General features: G+C 44.1%; 1 protein-coding gene across 1 annotated transcript in view; it reads left to right on the top strand.

Moving 5' to 3' along the window:
* Nucleotides 1–17,703, top strand: part of PHLPP1 (PH domain and leucine rich repeat protein phosphatase 1) — a 520,000-nt gene that overhangs the window by 215,133 nt on the left and 287,164 nt on the right. The window contains exon 4 of the mRNA XM_085606901.1: nt 10,277–10,443. Within this exon, the coding sequence (XP_085463027.1) occupies nt 10,277–10,443 (167 nt within the window). The remainder of the gene's footprint in view (nt 1–10,276; nt 10,444–17,703) is intronic.

The raw sequence follows: 17,703 nt of genomic DNA, 5'->3' as shown, positions 1-17,703 counted from the left end.
AAACACTCCAATAAAAAGTATTTTTAGATCCTTGTACTTCTGTTTCAAAAAGCAGTTCCTTTAACTTGAGCCTAGTTTACTTCTGAGGTGTGAGACTTCCACCATCTTTCATTGATCACCTGAATGATGACAAGTAGAATACATTTCACTGGTAAAACAAAATGTTACATGCAGATTACGTCCAGATCTCATCAGTTTGTGCCTTGTTCCCTCTGATATGATGCTGGCATAACCCAAATCTTAATGGACTTTTCATGTTGGTTGTGACCACAGAACTGACATAAGCTTGGCTAATGCTTAGACCTGTTGCGGTCAAGGTTGCTTTCTAACTCTAGCGTGAGAAGTCCCCCAAGACCAGTGTTATTTGAGCATGTCTGAGAGATGCTTCGTTTCAGTGGAATGACAAGTCTTAGGTTAAACACATTTACAAAATAGCAGTCAAATTCTGCTATTAACACAGTTTTGTGCTCACCCGGTTTGTGAAAAGCTTGAAGTAGAAACCATCTGTACTTGATAAAGAATGCCCGCTGTGTCCTATAAAGAAAGCTCTTGCAGATGAATCGTCCACTGAAGAGGCATTGTATCAGTCTACACTGGCTACGTCCGAGTACAAAGAATATCAGATAGCATAGAAGGAAAACAAATCTGATGGTTGCTGAAAGGAGCTGCAGTTACCATTGTAGTGAAGTGCTGCTCTTCGACAATTTAGAAGGCTCGGTCTGAGTCTGGCTTTGTTCCCTTTATGGTAATCTCTCACCCTCAATACAGAGTGAGCGAATTTAGTTTCTACAAATTTATTTTCTAGCAATTAGCAGCTGATGTGAGTGGGGAAATAAGTTCATGATGCTGTAGTTCAATGTATGGAATATTTTTCTTCCATGACGATAAAGATTAAAATGAAAAATTGATGAGCTTGGGCTAAAAGTAGCTATTGGAAGCTGGGCAGCATTTGCTGACTGGACACCACCTGCATGGAAAGAGAAGGTAGAGTAACATGTTTGCGCTAGCAGGGTTTAATGTTTCAGCCTTGCTGTGGAAACCGTATTTGGCACAGCAGCTTTTGAATACTTTTTAGACTACTCAAGATAGTTTCGCAGGTCGAAGCAATAGGTTATACTGATCAATTCTGAAAGCCTAGCACTGAAGGATCAAAATGAAATAAAATGAATTAGAATGGGGAGAGGAGTTGGCCTAACGGTTAGGGCGCTCGACCTCAGACTTGCGGGAACTGGTTCGAGTCTCGGTAACGACGCTAAACCTCCTGTGATTCTGGGCATATCACTTAATCTCCCCGTGCCTAACACATACATGAATTGAATGTGTGTCCTCATGTAACATACCTGGTGCTATGTCAAGCGCTCTGATACCTGATTGGATTCGGGTCAAGTTCGCGCTATATAAAACTCTGCAAAAAAAAAAAAAAACAGTTGATGAATACCCTGTCTTTTGTGCATCCTCTTCGAATCTCGAAGACCCTAAGGTAGAAAAGTGACTTGAAATGCTTGTATATTCTGACACTGCTTTAATTGTGTTCCGCAAAGTCCCGCTATTTGCATATGTTATTGAGATGCCACCTACATGCTGTATGCAAATAAATAACAGCAATGTAACAAGAGTTGGGCAATAAACATGTATTTTGTTCTAATTTGGAGAGCTCAGAATAGCTTTGTTAGCAACTTAATACCATCACCAGGATCTAGGCTATGATCAGGAGCAGGTTGATGCCCACATTTTGTGAAATCACTGGTGTGTTGTGTGTGCCAAACTAATACAGCACTCCATCTTAAGAACATGGAAGAGCTGGGCAGCTGTGCTATGTAATGTTTGTGTAGCACCCTTTCTGCATTGGTATGGCCTTGTTGCTCTTTAGGCAGTACTCTCCAGGTCATTCATCCTGGGTAACAAAAGAACAGTGAGATAAGCCAGTTATGGAAATCTATTTAGAGACTATGCCTATTGAAGCACTAAACCCACACACTACCTTTCAGAGTGAAACATGGGACACTGTTGTTTAGGGATAACGTGAAGTAGACCAGTTAACGGTGCACTGTACGTGGAAGTTGTTTACAGCTAGTTTGCTTTTCCAGCAGGAGGGTGGAGTGGATGAGCCGGCACAGATTTGCTGATTACTTGTCTCCATGTAGAGATCCACGCCCTATCCTCCCTGGGGAAAGCCGGCACACCCAGGTTCATGGAGGAGCTGGCTCGAGAATTAAAATGTTGCATGGCTTGCGAGACCGCTCTGATGTTCAATAGTGGGAGGGACTGAAGTTTAGCATTTGAGCAGCCCTATCTCTGTAGGATTGCAAATTTTTTTTAAATGAATTGTACAATTTTAAAACCGTCAATTTCTAATTTAAAGCCCTTTTGCAGATCTCTAGAAAAAGCATGAGTAGTGCTCGCGTGACAAGCTACGCATGAAAGAATGGTGTGCACTGTCAACATGAGGTGTTAGTCATGAAGTATCGAGTGGTCAAAGTAAGCTTGGCTCAGAATACGTTTTTTGATTGATTTCACTGCAACTGAAAAGAGATTTCAGGTGAAGGATGCACTTTTATTTAAAAATGCTGGTCTTTTGTAGATACTTCCAGGCAGAGATTTCCTCATGTTATGAATCATCTTGAAGTAGCTCCAGGTGCCAGCTGGTAGCTCTGTCAAATGGAGTCTTGCTTCTGTACATGAGACAGAGCCATGATTAGGCAACACCTCTGTGCACGGAAAGCCAGTTCCTCTTTTTACATGTACTTCAAAGTGGATCCAAAGCAGTTTGGGTTCAGATTTTAGCACTTTGCTGTGAGTTCGCTTCTAAAGAAGCCATATTTCAAATCCTATTGTGTATGCTGAAAATACAATTACAGACCCGCACCCTGTCTGCCTGTTGTGTCTCGGCACCAAACATGTCTCCAAGTGTTATGAGAATTGTGCCCTGATGCATTGAAAGCAAAACTTTATGAAATCAAACATAAGAAGTGGGATTAATCCCAACCTAGATCACCCTCGTAAGGTAAGGCAAAGTCAAAAGACAAGTAAAAAAGAAGCATATGAAAGGTAAATGAGGCTCTTAGACATCTTGTCTCACACTAGAGAAAAGTCGGGTTTTCTACGTTCCAGAGATCTGATACTGACTTTGCCTTCCTCTTCAGATCCGATGTTGAATCTGAAGCCTATGCATTCCAGTTCCTGGGGTCATCCATCAGCTCCTCAGTAAGGTGCGTTGTTTAAGGAGGGCTTGCTGCAAATCTTCCAATTCACCCTGCCTCCCTCTTTCATGCCTTCTGGCCCCATTAAGCTGGTGGGGTCTTCAATTGAATTTACGTTGGTAGGTCTTTGACGCTAGCTGACCCTGAATTAAGTTAGCCCGCTCCAACAAGAACCCCTAGCTTTGCCTTTACTGCTCTTCTGCAGGCATTACCAGTTGTCCTTCCATTGATTCAGCCTCTGGTGAATATGGCTTTGGCCTCAAATTCAGACCCATCTTTGGCTAGCCTTCACCCTGTGTTCTGATATATCATTACAAATGAATGCACTTTCAATTGGGGAGGACAGCCCCCGCCTTTGTTCTGGCTCCTCTGCCAGCAGTACATCTGGAAGATAGATGGTATCTTTAGGTCAGACTCTGCTAAACAAGGGCTTCTACCTGTATAGCATAGTGATGAGGGTGCAGATGACTTGCTAACGCTTATGCTGGTTTATATTTTGACTTGTAATATGCCAGTGGCCTGGATAATCTCCCCAGAGTACATCCTGGATTCTTCTTTGGGGCCCCAAAAGATTAAAGTGCCTTTTTCACATTTGTGGTTAGGAGGGCAGAAGCAGTTTTGGATATGTCACGCCCCACTTTACCTAGAACATAAGGCGACTCTCTTCACCGATCTAGCAACCTGGATTTTGTTTTTACATTAGAGCTTCTGTTTCCATTTAATAAGGTAGGATAAATTGCTCCAATTTTCTTGAGCTGCCTCCACATTCTAGAGTATTGGGTGGAAATATAGGGGGCAGTGGAGTAAGACAGTTCTACAGATACCTCCTAACCAATGTAGCATCTTAGTGGAGAGGATACGGGGGACTGTATGGGGTTGTAGAAAAGAATCCTTTTAGCTGCTCAGTATTGTGCTAAGCAGGTGTTATTAGCACAGTAGGGAGCTTAGATACATCTACTAGTCTGATAGACTCTGGAACATTCAGGGACTGCTGAGTGTCCGATATGGCATCAAGGGACTGGAACATGTGATCTTGAAACTTTGTGTGATGACTTTACATTATTTTCTGAAAGATTATAGGGGGCTTGCAAATCCCAGGAGCCCCGAGAGCTGTGAAGATCGTTTCAATCCAAATACTTTGTATGACTATACGCCTGCATACTTGCATTGGAACTGTAATAAGGGGAAAGGAAAGGCTGTTAAAAAAGAGAACTTATTTAGACTCATTGTTCCATGCATCAAGCCATGTTATGCCTTGTCCAGAAATATCTTCGTAAAGGCTTAAGTCGCTGCTGCAGGCCAAAGAGCTCCAGCAGTCCTTTTTTCCCCTTAAGATTGCATCATTTTGCAAGAATTTGAGGGAATGAAAGTTAAGTCCTTAATATAAGTTGCGTTGCAGCACTGGCTAATCTTGCTCTAACTACTAAAAGGGTACTTTCTCACAGATAAGACAATGTGCATAAGGAGCCGCCAGGGGTTTGGTTGGTACAAGAAGTAAGTTTCGTTTCTCCATTTGACTTAAAGCCCAAGGTGCATTTGCTGCCTATAGCTAGAACGAATGTATTCATATTTCCTATTTTAAAAATAAAATTGATTTGATAGAAGATTTCTTGCTTGGAAAGAACTTAGTTTTAAATGATCTGGACAGGTGATTAAAGTTTGTTATGCCAGTCAGTCTACTTATTACTCCTCAGTGATTGGACGAGCTTTTTACTCCATGAAATCACCCCCCCAAAGTGAACAGGTCATGGTGAAAGTGGCTCTGCAGGACAAACTAATGCTGCTCTCGAATATAGAGTGGGGAGGGGGCTATCCGAACTTCAGATGCTTTTACCTCTTAATTTGGCAAAATGACAACGTATTGAGTCTAGGTAAAGCTGGTGTGTATTGAACTCTGCAATGCGTTACGGATGATTAGGTTTGAAATTGGTCTCAATCAGGCAGTGAAGAGTGAGAAATACAGTGGAAGTCAAGACTCCAATGGCCTCCTCTGTGTCTAGTGCGGAATTGATCAGGTTTTCTTCATTCTCTGATGATTCTAACCCAGCTAATGCTCGTTAGTCCTTACATTCATTCTTCTGTGAAAGAGCTGACATGCCAATATTCATGATGATTTTATTCAATAGACTACACGTTTACCCAATAAGGTTTCTTGTCACTGCAAACACCCATGGTGCTAAATTTAAATTGTCGAATGTGTCAGTCTGTTGTGGGGGGGGGGGGGATGTTCTAGAGCAGACCTGGTTAGATGTCTGACAACATGAAGAGGAATTTTGCTCCACAGTGTGAAAGTTCTGCAACCTTTATGTTAATGGATTACTCCGAGAAACAATCCAGTGCATTGATCTTCTTGCTCGTCTAGTGCATATTTATTTCTGCACAGTTTCTCGGTAAAACTTAAGCTTAAGCTTTATCTGCAGGGAAGGCCCAGGACTCTGAAGGTTTCCATATCCTTGATCGGGTGCAGTGAAGAGAGCCCAGCCTGGTGGTTGTAGAGTAACGTGCCCGGAAACAGTGGCCAACCAGCATTGACATTCTGAACCAATTGTAGTCGTTAATCAGGATATTGTGGAAGACTGGGTTATCCAGTGTCACGGCATTTATGCAGCCCTCTTTCTTTGAGGGTGCAGATTTACTTGCTTTAGTTTACACAAAGACATTATTGGGCATGATTTAGTGATCAACAAGTGATTGAGGGCATTTGTGGTTTTAGTGACGCCAGGTTAAACTAAAATTCTGGTTTCTAGACAAAGATAACAATGAACCCGAAGTTGAGTAATGTCTTTTTTACACTTGTATGCTGAAACTGTTGTTTCTTTGGTGCCATGCTCAAACAAATAAAATAAGCATTTGTAATGCAAAAGGTCTCGCATTTACGAGAGTTTGAGCTATTGGCATTGTAAATGACAATGCCTTTTATTGATGTGTTGTTTTTAAAACGGAAAAATAAGACATTGTCATTTCCAATGCCAATAACTTAAACTCTCGCAAATGCGAGACCTATTGCATTGCAAATGTAAATGTAAATGTCAATGCGTTCAGTGCCCGTGCTATAATTTTATTTTTATTTTTTTAAGTTAGGAGAGCGCGTGTCCTGCCTGCAACAGCAGGCATGACAAAGCTATTTGAGGAAATAGTGCTCGGACGCTGTAATTAAAGCCTACCGAGTAACACACGTAACTGGGTATTGCCATGGGAGGTTACAAAATAAGACAAGGCGGTACTAAGGAGGGACTACTAAGCTTATCGACCAACGAACAGCCACAGTTTACAGCGGACAATGACACAAGCCAATGAACAATGTGGGTGGAGCTTCAAGTCCCTACCTGAATACAACCTGCCTCGCAGAGCAGCGCATGCGCTGCCCAGGCTCGACCTAAAAACATAGCCGAAACAAATCAGAGTTACATTACATTTATTAAGTTTTCAGTGTAACCTCTGCAGCCATATCTTTGGCAACTAAAGAACAGACAAATTTAAATTGAATCATTGATACCTATCCCCATGCTTGCTGCTCATTCAGTACACCCATAAAGGAGAGGGACTATTCAAATTTGCTAGTCACTGGTTAGAATTTGTGTCCCTTTTCAGGTGAATCACATGTCTCTGCTCTTTTGTTATAACTTTTTCTATGTTCGACTCGAGTTTTATGAACCGCGAAAGTTACTGTGCTGGCTTATGTCACTGTCCTAGGTTTGGTGTAGTCATACTTTTTCTTCATAGACTGCCTAGCAGCATCTGTCTTCTGAGGCCATATGCTCTTTGGCACAGGCATGGTTGTAGCCAGAGGGTATCTAATGCTCTATAATTGTGAACTTAAAGTAAGGTAGTTCTTCACAGCTGATGTAAATCTTTACCTCCGCTATGGAATGGAGTGAGATTTAACGCTCCCTGCACAAACTCAACATGCCCTTTGAATGTTGTACAATCTGGAAGTATTCTACTGTAGAGAAGTGTGCCTTGATCATTGAGTGATTGAGTGTACCCCCCCCCCCCCTCCCAGCTTGAGTTTACTAATAAAGTGGGAAAGAAATGTGCTAAATCTTATTAAACATGCTGCGGTCTGGGATGGGGCTGATCCTGCTTTGTCTTGCGGCCATTGGGCCATTGCTATATTTAGAAGATGTCGACAAAGCGAACAGGCGTTGAGACCACTACAGTAATAAAATTAAAGTAACTAATATGTTAGCAGATGAGGGAGAAGTGGTAATAAAAATATTGATTAAACAAAGGCAGACATTTTGAAAAACACAGAGAATATGGAAGAATTGAAAGAGTTTTTTTTGGAAATATTGGTAGTGGGTATATAACGAAAAAGAAACCTACTCTTCCAAACGAAACCTACTCTTCCAATTCAGACCCTTTAGTTTTAAGTTTTCATCCAGAAAGTTATGATGTTGTCTCCGACACCACCTCTCGGACTGTTTGACCCTTGCTCATTGCTTTCAGGTTTTAACACTGTGATTGATCTTATAATGAAGTACTTGAAAATATAATTGTACTAAAATCTTTTCCTAATTTTTTCACTGTCGGAAAGAGCATTGAACAGACGTGCTTTCCTGCATTAAAGATGAAGCAGTGTCTAGGAAATTGTATTTGCTAGAACCATTGGGACTTTCTATCACCCCATCTAGAAACACCATTATCCCACTTTTAGCGGTGTGCCCTTCACCACAAAGTGTTTACTAGCCTGTCCATAGTGTCACCATACTATTGGCATCTATTGAGACTCCTGCACAGCCTTGCTCGTGGTCTCACCTGGCTTCGATCTTGCATTACGACCTGCACAGCCTGATCCCATTCATACTTTTCGTACTGCTATCTGTTGATCCTTTTTGCTCATTACATTTCAGTGAAAATATTTCCTTAGAATTTGTATTTGTTAAAAGCCACTTCACAGAATACCCACCGTCAATTTGTTGAGCTCGGTGAGGGCTACATGTGTTTCCAACTTGAAAGCCAAGCCTCCTGCTTCCCTGGTTCTTTGTCACACACCCCTATTTGGTTTCTGTAGTGCATGAGCAGTAATCCTTGCATAGTTTGAATTGACATTACTGGTATGTATGCGCTTACTTGGTTTAGTACAGTCCAGTGCTTTAGAGGGGCCGGGACTGTCCGGTACGGATTACCTGCACTTCATTTTGAGAGGGAGAGTACCTGTACTTCTCAACAGAGGTGCAATACTTTTAATTGGAGAGTGCCGGAACTTTTCTGAAACAAGCAGGTACTCTGGTATAGGGTACTTACACTTCCTATTTTCCATTTCAAGCACTGTTGCAGTCTGACGTCATGCCCATGGAGTGGAGTTCATTAAGGCGCTCTCACTACACTTTGATAATTTGGCTCCTTAAAAAAGCGGTTATTACAAGAGGCACGAGTGTGGAATTTTGATGGCTGTTGAAATGTTTCGTTCCTCCTCAGTCATCAGATTGTCGCCTTCTTGTCGCATGTTTGGGTGGACCAACGAATTGCTCACTTTAATGAAAGGCGGTGGAGCCGTGTGTTAGTGTAATACTGCCTGCCTGCTTGAGATAGTGTGAAGTATATTACAGCAATCTATGCTCGCTAAGACCTTTATTTAAAACATGAGCGAATGCTGATATGTTCTTGGTTGTGACAATATTTAAATCGGGAACGGGGATGAATTTTTAGTTTTAAAGCTTTTTTCATGTAGGTTTGTTTTTACTTTGTTTAACGTAATTTTACATCGAGTTACTGGTGGAAAATGCCGTGTAATCCTCTAACAGAACGAGCAGTCTCAGCAGGATTAAATACAATCTTCAGTGGAATTCGTCATGATTATTGAGTGCAAGAAAATGCAAGCCGCACTTTCCATCGACGGCAGAAGTATTTTTACATGCATGTACCACATTACAGCCTAAATATAGATGAAAGGCTGCCGTTTATCTGTGAATTCTAAACTGTGAACATTGCCCATGTTGTATTCTGGAATGAATAAATCAAGGCAGTGAACACGTGTCTCTTTTTTTTTTCTTATTCGAGTAACCAGTAATCAGATTTTCTCAGGTGTTTGTCAAAGTAGTCTTAAAACAAGACATTGTTTTATTGATTAGCTGAAAGTCTTTTCAGTTGGCTATTCATTTTATTTTGTATCCACATATGTTGAATAAATGCATTTTTTTTATTTTGCTTTACACTCTCTCCCCTTTCCCCTGCCATTAGCAGTTTTACATATTTAGTTTGCCACATCCCTGCTTTGAAATGATAATGGATTGCAAAACAGAGTAATTGATGATTATTGCTGCTGCAGCTTCATCGACTGTGTACATTGTGATTTGTAATGTGTGGGATTTCTTTTTTAAGCTGAAGTGTTATTCTGCAGTTTCGAATGACTTGAGCTATAATAAAACCAGGTATAAAATAGGCATACATTATATAAATAACACAGACTTGTACATTTGATACCACATTTTCTATTTGCATTATATGACCCTGGTGTGCAGTTTTATGAACACGATGTATTGTAATTGCAAACTTTTAGTCTTTTCCCAAAAATTGAACATTGTACTGTTGTGCATTACTGAAAGTCTTTTCAGTTGGCTATTCATTTTATTTTGTATCCACATATGTTGAATAAATGCATTTTTTTTTATTTTGCTTTACACTCTCTCCCCTTTCCCCTGCCATTAGCAGTTTTACATATTTAGTTTGCCACATCCCTGCTTTGAAATGATAATGGATTGCAAAACAGAGTAATTGATGATTATTGCTGCTGCAGCTTCATCGACTGTGTACATTGTGATTTGTAATGTGTGGGATTTCTTTTTTAAGCTGAAGTGTTATTCTGCAGTTTCGAATGACTTGAGCTATAATAAAACCAGGTATAAAATAGGCATACATTATATAAATAACACAGACTTGTACATTTGATACCACATTTTCTATTTGCATTATATGACCCTGGTGTGCAGTTTTATGAACACGATGTATTGTAATTGCAAACTTTTAGTCTTTTCCCAAAAATTGAACATTGTACTGTTGTGCATTACTTTTTGGAATAAAGTTTATTTTTCGAATGTTGTGAACTAACATTGAATGTTTTTTCTTTTTTTAAGGTGGCTTCACAACGTATTAGTTCAGTAGACCTGTCTTGCTGCAGTCTGGAACACCTGCCCGCCAACCTGTTCTACAGCCAAGATCTCACTCATCTCAACCTAAAGCAGAACTTCCTGCGGCAGAGTACTACCTCTTCACCCAACGGGGAGCTAGGTGAACTACAAAGGTAAGCTAGGTCTCGGCCTCCTGACTCCTCATGCTCTTCTGCCGTTTTTCAGAGGATTTGGGTTTATTCTGTGTTTATGATGCACCCAGTTGGCCAGCTGGCATTCAGTTGCTTAACACTACACCCGCATCTAGTCTTGTCTTTTTAACTATTTCAGCTTGGCATACTTAGATTTACGGCCCTATACCTATGCTTAGAAATGTGAAACTATAAACCCAACAACTTTTGTAGCATTTGGCTAAAAAGCAGTGATTGGTTTAAGGTACCATGTGACAAAGGCATCTTAATAGACCTGCAATAAATATATGCACAAATTAATTGTACTTCATAGAAATCTATGGTACTACAAAGACATGGTTTTTGAACTTCCGCCACAAAAATAGAAACCTAAAGATCTTATTTTGTCTCACAATTTGTTCCACCAGAATAGTTTATTTTATAAATGTATGTTCGAGGCATATGAGCTGCAGATTGTACACTTAGCATAGATCGCCATCTGGTGTTGGGCCCGGATGTTTGCAGTTTGTTTTTCTTCTTGGACAGTCTTTGGAAGTCACGAGTTTGGTGACTCCTCCTTCGGTCCGTACTGCGCATGGGCTTCGGCTCCATCCTCAGATTGTTTTTTTCCGCCATCGGGCTCGGATGTGATACTTCGTGCTCCGGCTTCGAACTTCTACGGTTCCAGCCTCGACGGAAAATCCTCGTTTCTTCGAGTTTCTTCATCATCATCTTCATCTCTCGAAGCGGCACTTTTCTCCATCCCGTACATCGGCACCGGCCTTCGGGCCCTCCTCGACTCCGGTCCCGGCCGATGGAAAGGACTCCTTTCAAAAAGTGCCCAAAATGTGGGTCTAAATTTCCCCACACCGACCTCCATCAGGTGTGTAATCTTTGCCTCTCTCCAGAACACGAGGCCAGAGACTGCCCCGCCTGTAAGTCTTTTCGATCGAAGAAAACCATCCGGGATCGAAAAGCTCGACGCACCATGGCGCACTCATCGTCTGCAGCTCCACCGGACATCTTCGGAGACGGCGCCGAAGCTTCGGGGCAACTACACACCGAGCAGGAGGAAGACGTCGTCAGCGCTTCCGAGGCCGACGACTCCGACATGGAGGACATCACACCGGCGCAGCGGGCCGTGAGTACTGTGCCCCCCTCCCACCCCCGCGCCCAAAACCAAAGAGACTCAGGTTACTCCCTCGCCTGCCGGCCTGGGCAAAACCAAGACCAAAGCTTCGATCACCCCACCTTCGGGCCCGGTGTCGAAGCCTCAAGTCTCACGGCAGCTCGGGATCGAGCCAGCCGACGCCCGGTGCCGAAAAACAGCATCCGGCACCGAAGAAAGCAATATCCAGCTCGACTCCGAAGCCACCGGTGCCGAAGCCTGGACTCTCGGTGCCGACCAAACACAAACACAAATCTGTCGGCACCGACGCTCCGGCGCCGAAAACTCCTTCGACGCCGAAAAAACCGGAGGCCCCAAAAAAGCATGGCGCACACAAACCATCGAAGTCCTCGGTTCCGAAATCACCGGTGCCGACGGACGATTCGACGCCATTGGCTCTGTTTACACCAGACCCTTTACAAAAGACTCTGTCCAAAGATCCAAAGACTGGACTATTGACTTTATTTATCAAGAAAAGACGCCTTGATACTCCGGCTCCTCCTCCACCACCCAAACGGAAGGACTCTGCTACTTCTCCCCTCAGAGTGCCCTCCCCACTACCACCTCCCCTACCTCCTCCACCTCCTCCACCCCCTCCCCCTCCCAGGTCTCTGCCACCTTTACCTCACTACTCTCCGGCTCCCGTCCACAGATCCGGACGACGGGGACCCGGACAATTATCCGGCGGACGCCCCAATGGATCCCACTCCACCAGGGACCCCAGACCCGTGGGAGGATTACAATAACCCTGATGTACCCGATATTCCTCAGGACGACCTGTACCCATCCAGGCCGTCTCCTCCAGAGGACTCCTTAGGGTTCCATCATTTAGTGCAGAGAGCAGCACACTACCATGGGGTGGACATGCACACTGAACCAGTGGAAGACGACTTCTTACTGGATACATTCGACATACAGGACAAATCCACCTCTATCTTACCCATGCTTAAGGGTGTCACCAAGCATGCCGCAGAGGTGTTCAAAGACCCTGTCAGGGCCAGGGTACTAAACCCTAGAATAGAGAAAAAGCACCCACAGACCCTGCATACATTAAGGGCCCTGCTCCCTTAGATTCCCTAGTTGTCTCTACAGCTAGAAAGCGGGCTAACTCCCAGTCCTCAGGAGAAGCCCCACCGCCAGACAAGGAATCCAAACTCCTAGACGCGTCTGGCAAGCGCACCGCCTCTCAAGCTGCAAACATGTGGCGCATTGCAAACACACAAGCGCTACTTGCGCGCTATGACAGAGCACACTACGACGAACTTGAGGCTCTTATGCAGCACCTCCCCGAGAAACACAAGCGTAGGGCTCATGAGCTTATACAGGAGGGTAAACTCATTACAAACACCTCCATTAAGTGTGCCCTCGATGCAGCCGACACTGCTTCTAGAGCCATAAATACCAGTGTCCTGCTTCGTCGCCATGCCTGGCTCAGGATCTCAGGGTTTAAGCCTGAAGTCCAGGCGTCCATACTCAATCACCCCTTTGACCAACAAACTCTCTTTGGGCCCAAGGTAGACGAAGCGTTGGAAAAGATGAAAAAGGACACAGACACAGCAAAGTCTATGGGGGCACTCCAAACACAAGCGTCTAAACGTTCCTTTCGACGCTCCTCCTTTCGTGGCACAGGCAGAGGCTTCTCCACCGATAGCACCTCTACCTCCTACAAATCCCCTCCTCAAAATACCTTTTCAAAGGGCAACCAAAGGGGTGGTTACAGAGGCAACAACAATAAGGGCAGGGGCAAAACTAACAACACCCGTTCTGCCACCCCGCCCACACAATGACTTCCCTCCGCTCCCCCCAGACCATTCCACTCCGGTCGGGGGCAGACTACAAAACTTTATCCACGCATGGGAGTCCATAACATCGGACAAATGGGTGACCCAAATCATTCGGTCAGGGTACTGTTTCGAGCTAACATCTACCCCACCCAATATCCCACCAAGGCACCGCCCAATGTCTCAAGAACATTCCACACTGCTCAAACAGGAGGTACTCTCCCTCCTCCAAAAACACGCTATAGAGCAGGTCCCCATCAATCAGCATAATCTAGGGGTTTACTCCCTATATTTCCTAATACCAAAGAAAGACGGAACCCTCAGGCCCATTCTGGACCTCCGGCTTCTAAATGCCTACATACATTCAGACCATTTCCATATGGTCACCCTACAACAAGTCCTCCCGCTCCTCTGTCAGGGAGAGTTTCTCACAACCTTGGATCTGAAAGACGCATACTTTCACATTCCAATACACCCCTCTCACAGGAAATACCTCAGGTTCGTGGTGGACGGGCAACATTACCAATTCACGGTTCTCCCCTTCGGGGTCACCACCGCACCACGAGTGTTTACCAAATGCCTAGCGGTAGTAGCAGCACACCTCAGACGTCAACACATTCACGTCTTCCCTTACTTAGACGACTGGCTGATAAAAGCCGCGTCTTATCACCAATGCGTGCAGCATACAAACAGCACCATCCAACTGCTCCACCAGCTAGGCTTCACGGTGAACTACCAAAAGTCCCACCTCATACCATCTCACACAAAGCAATATCTCGGGGCCACTATAGACACCTCCAAAGGTATTGCCTATCCAAACACAGCCAGAATCACAAGCATTCAAGCCTTACGCAAAACATTCCTTCCCCAACACTCTCTTCCAGCAAGAGTGTTCATGAAACTCATAGGAATGATGGCGTCTTGCATCTTTATAGTGCCCCATGCAAGACTACACATGCGTCCACTTCAAGAGTGCCTAGCACAACAGTGGAACCAGGCCCAGGGTCAGCTGACGGATCTGGTGTTGGTGGACGGCCGCACACATCACTCTCTGCAGTGGTGGAACACCACAAACCTTTCCAAAGGGCGGCCGTTCCTGGACCCGGTTCCTCAGGTGATTCTAACAGCGGACGCATCGCTCTCCGGCTGGGGAGCACACCTCCTACACCTCACAATGCAAGGTCTATGGACGCCACAGCAAAAATTGCTCCACATCAACCATCTGGAGCTCTTGGCGATCTTTCTAGCCCTAAAATCTTTCCAAAAACAGATTTCGGGCAAAGCAGTCCTCATTCGCACAGACAACATGACTGCAATGTATTATATCCAAAAACAGGGGGGGACACACTCTCCCCAGCTCTCCCGCTTAGCCCAGAGCATATGGAGATGGGCAATTCCCCAAAACATCTTTCTCCTGGCACAACACGTTCCAGGCGTACAAAACACCATGGCAGATCTGCTCAGCAGACAAACGCAACAACTACACGAATGGGAACTGCATCCGCAAGTTCTTCAGCCATTCTTCCAACAGTGGGGGCATCCTCAGATAGACCTCTTCGCCACCCACGAAAACAAAAAATGCCCAAGCTTCGCCGCCAGATACCCACACCCATTGTCCAAGGGCAATGCGATATGGATGAACTGGTCAGGCAGATTTGCATACGCCTTTCCACCTCTCCCACTAATTCCATTAGTGGTCAGGAAGCTACAACAGCACTCCCTCACACTCATTCTGGTAGCTCCGACGTGGGCCAGGCAGCCGTGGTACACCACGCTACTACAACTATCAGTGGTACCACATCAAAAACTGCACCTATCCCCATGCCTCCTAACCCAGAACCATGGAGAAATCAGGCACCCGGACCCAGCTCAGCTCAACCTGGCGATCTGGCTCCTGAAATCCTAGAATTCGGATACCTTAACCTTCCCCCTGATTGCATGAACATCATCATGGAAGCCAGACGTCCTACCACTAGAGCATGTTATGCCGCAAAGTGGAAAAGATTTGTTATTTACTGCCGTAACAATACAATCAACCCTTTAGATGCATCCATACAGCACATCATATGCTATCTGCTCCATCTTCACAGGTGTAACCTGGCATATTCATCCATACGCCTACACCTAGCAGCGATCGCTGCTTATCTACAAAACAGACAGCATTTATCTCTCTTCAGAGTGCCCGCTATTAAAGCCTTCATGGAAGGCCTTAAACGAGTAATTCCTCCCAGGGCACCACCTTCCCCTGTATGGAATCTAAATTTAGTTCTTACACGACTAATGGGTCTGCCCTTCGAACCAATGCATAAATGCGAGCTACAGTTTCTCACCTGGAAAACAGCTTTTCTCGTAGCTATCACTTCCCTTAGAAGGGTTGGTGAAATACAAGCGTTCACTATACAGGAACCCTTCATACAAATACATCACAGCAAGGTCATACTTCGCACAAATCCGAAGTTCCTGCCCAAGGTCATTTCCCCCTTCCATCTCAATCAATCGGTGGAATTACCCGTCTTCTTCTCGCAACCTCAATCTGTTGCAGAAAGAGCCTTACACACACTCGATGTAAAAAGGGCCTTGCTATACTACATACAAAGAACGCAACCCTTCAGGAAGACTAAACAATTGTTCGTCTCCTTCTCTCCACCACATAAAGGCAACCCCATTTCTAAATCAGGGATAGCTAGGTGGATTGTAAAATGCATACAGATTTGCTACCAAAAGGCTAAAAGAACATTATCTGTTCCGCCTAAAGCCCATTCTACAAGAAAGTTAGGGGCTTCTATGGCCTTTCTAGGGAATATACCCTTAGATGACATCTGCAAAGCAGCCACATGGTCTACACCGCACACCTTCACAAAACATTACTGTGTAGATGTGCATTCCAAGCAGCAAGCTAGAGTGGGCCAGGCTGTACTAAAGACACTATTTCAAACCACTGCAACGGATACCGGTGGTCGCCGCTAGGGTTGGGTACTGCTATATAATCTATGCTAAGTGTACAATCTGCAGCTCATATGCCTCGAACGGAATATGCTACTTACCAGTATGCATCTGTTCTTGGCATGTAGAGCTGCAGAGTTGTACACGCCCACCCGCCTCCCCGGCTACCTGTATCCGTTCCAGTACATCTTATTTAGATACTACACACATGGGTTTCTCACTGTGATTACCAAGCTCCATCATTTCCCTGTTGGCGAAAAACAATCTGAGGATGGAGCCGAAGCCCATGCACAGTACGGACCGAAGGAGGAGTCACCAAACTCGTGACTTCCAAAGACTGTCCAAGAAGAAAAACAAACTGCAAACATCCGGGCCCAACACCAGATGGCGATCTATGCTAAGTGTACAACTCTGCAGCTCTACATGCCAAGAACAGATGCATACTGGTAAGTAACATATTCCTTAGAGCTGCAGCAGTTGCTTTACGATGTTTTTCAGATTTTCAGGTAATAAAGGTGACATTGTGACTTAAACAGGTTGCAAAAGTATTAATCCAAAGGAGAAATGTGTGAACAACTTATATCTTAAAGACCACTGCTTTTCAGTTTTCCTTTGAATTGAGAAAGGTTTACAAGGCCCTCCATTGTGACAAAATCCGTTCCTGAAGTTTTGTGATGTTTGGAATCACAAATAGCGGTTCTTCCTTCAGGGACCTCTTTGTTTAAAGCATTGCACTTTGCACTGTGCCCAGCTGGCCTAGTATTGTGTTACTTTTTACTTTAACATAAATGTATCCTTTCTGTGCAAATGTTTCACTCCATTAGTATCAGCTTAATACCTCATTACAAGTCAGCTGTTAAAATGTTGGACTAGTTAACCTTTGTAAATGATCTCCCTCTGTGCACCACCACATGCAATGTTTTTCATTTTAGTAAGTTTTGATTAATTTGAGGGGGAATTTGTTTTGGGTTGAAATCTGCAAGTTAAGCAGCAAGTGGTAACTTTTGCGAGAGATAGGGTAAACAACAAATTATTCAAATTATGCAGTTATTGAAAAATCTGACATCTCACCCCTCCAGTTCATCTGAAACCAGTAGTTCATGGTTATCTGTAAAATTTCATTTTAGGAGGAACTTCACAGCCATCCATCCATTCACTCCGAGCTACCTTAAACTCATTTGCAAGATTAGTTCACTCTGCAGGTAGATTCACCTACATTACCCCAAAATTGCAAAAACTACAATGCTACACATGACAGCCAGAATCGCCATTGTAATTTGCTGCCATGTGCATACACCTGATCCAGCGCAAGACTGGGAAATGGGGAACAACATATACCGATATCCTCCCTGCGTCGCAGACCCGACGTCA

This window comes from Triturus cristatus, chromosome 5_2 (genome assembly GCF_964204655.1).
Source record: "Triturus cristatus chromosome 5_2, aTriCri1.1, whole genome shotgun sequence".
Classification (NCBI taxonomy): domain Eukaryota; kingdom Metazoa; phylum Chordata; class Amphibia; order Caudata; family Salamandridae; genus Triturus; species Triturus cristatus.
This window is presented reverse-complemented; position numbering and strand designations above follow the sequence as displayed.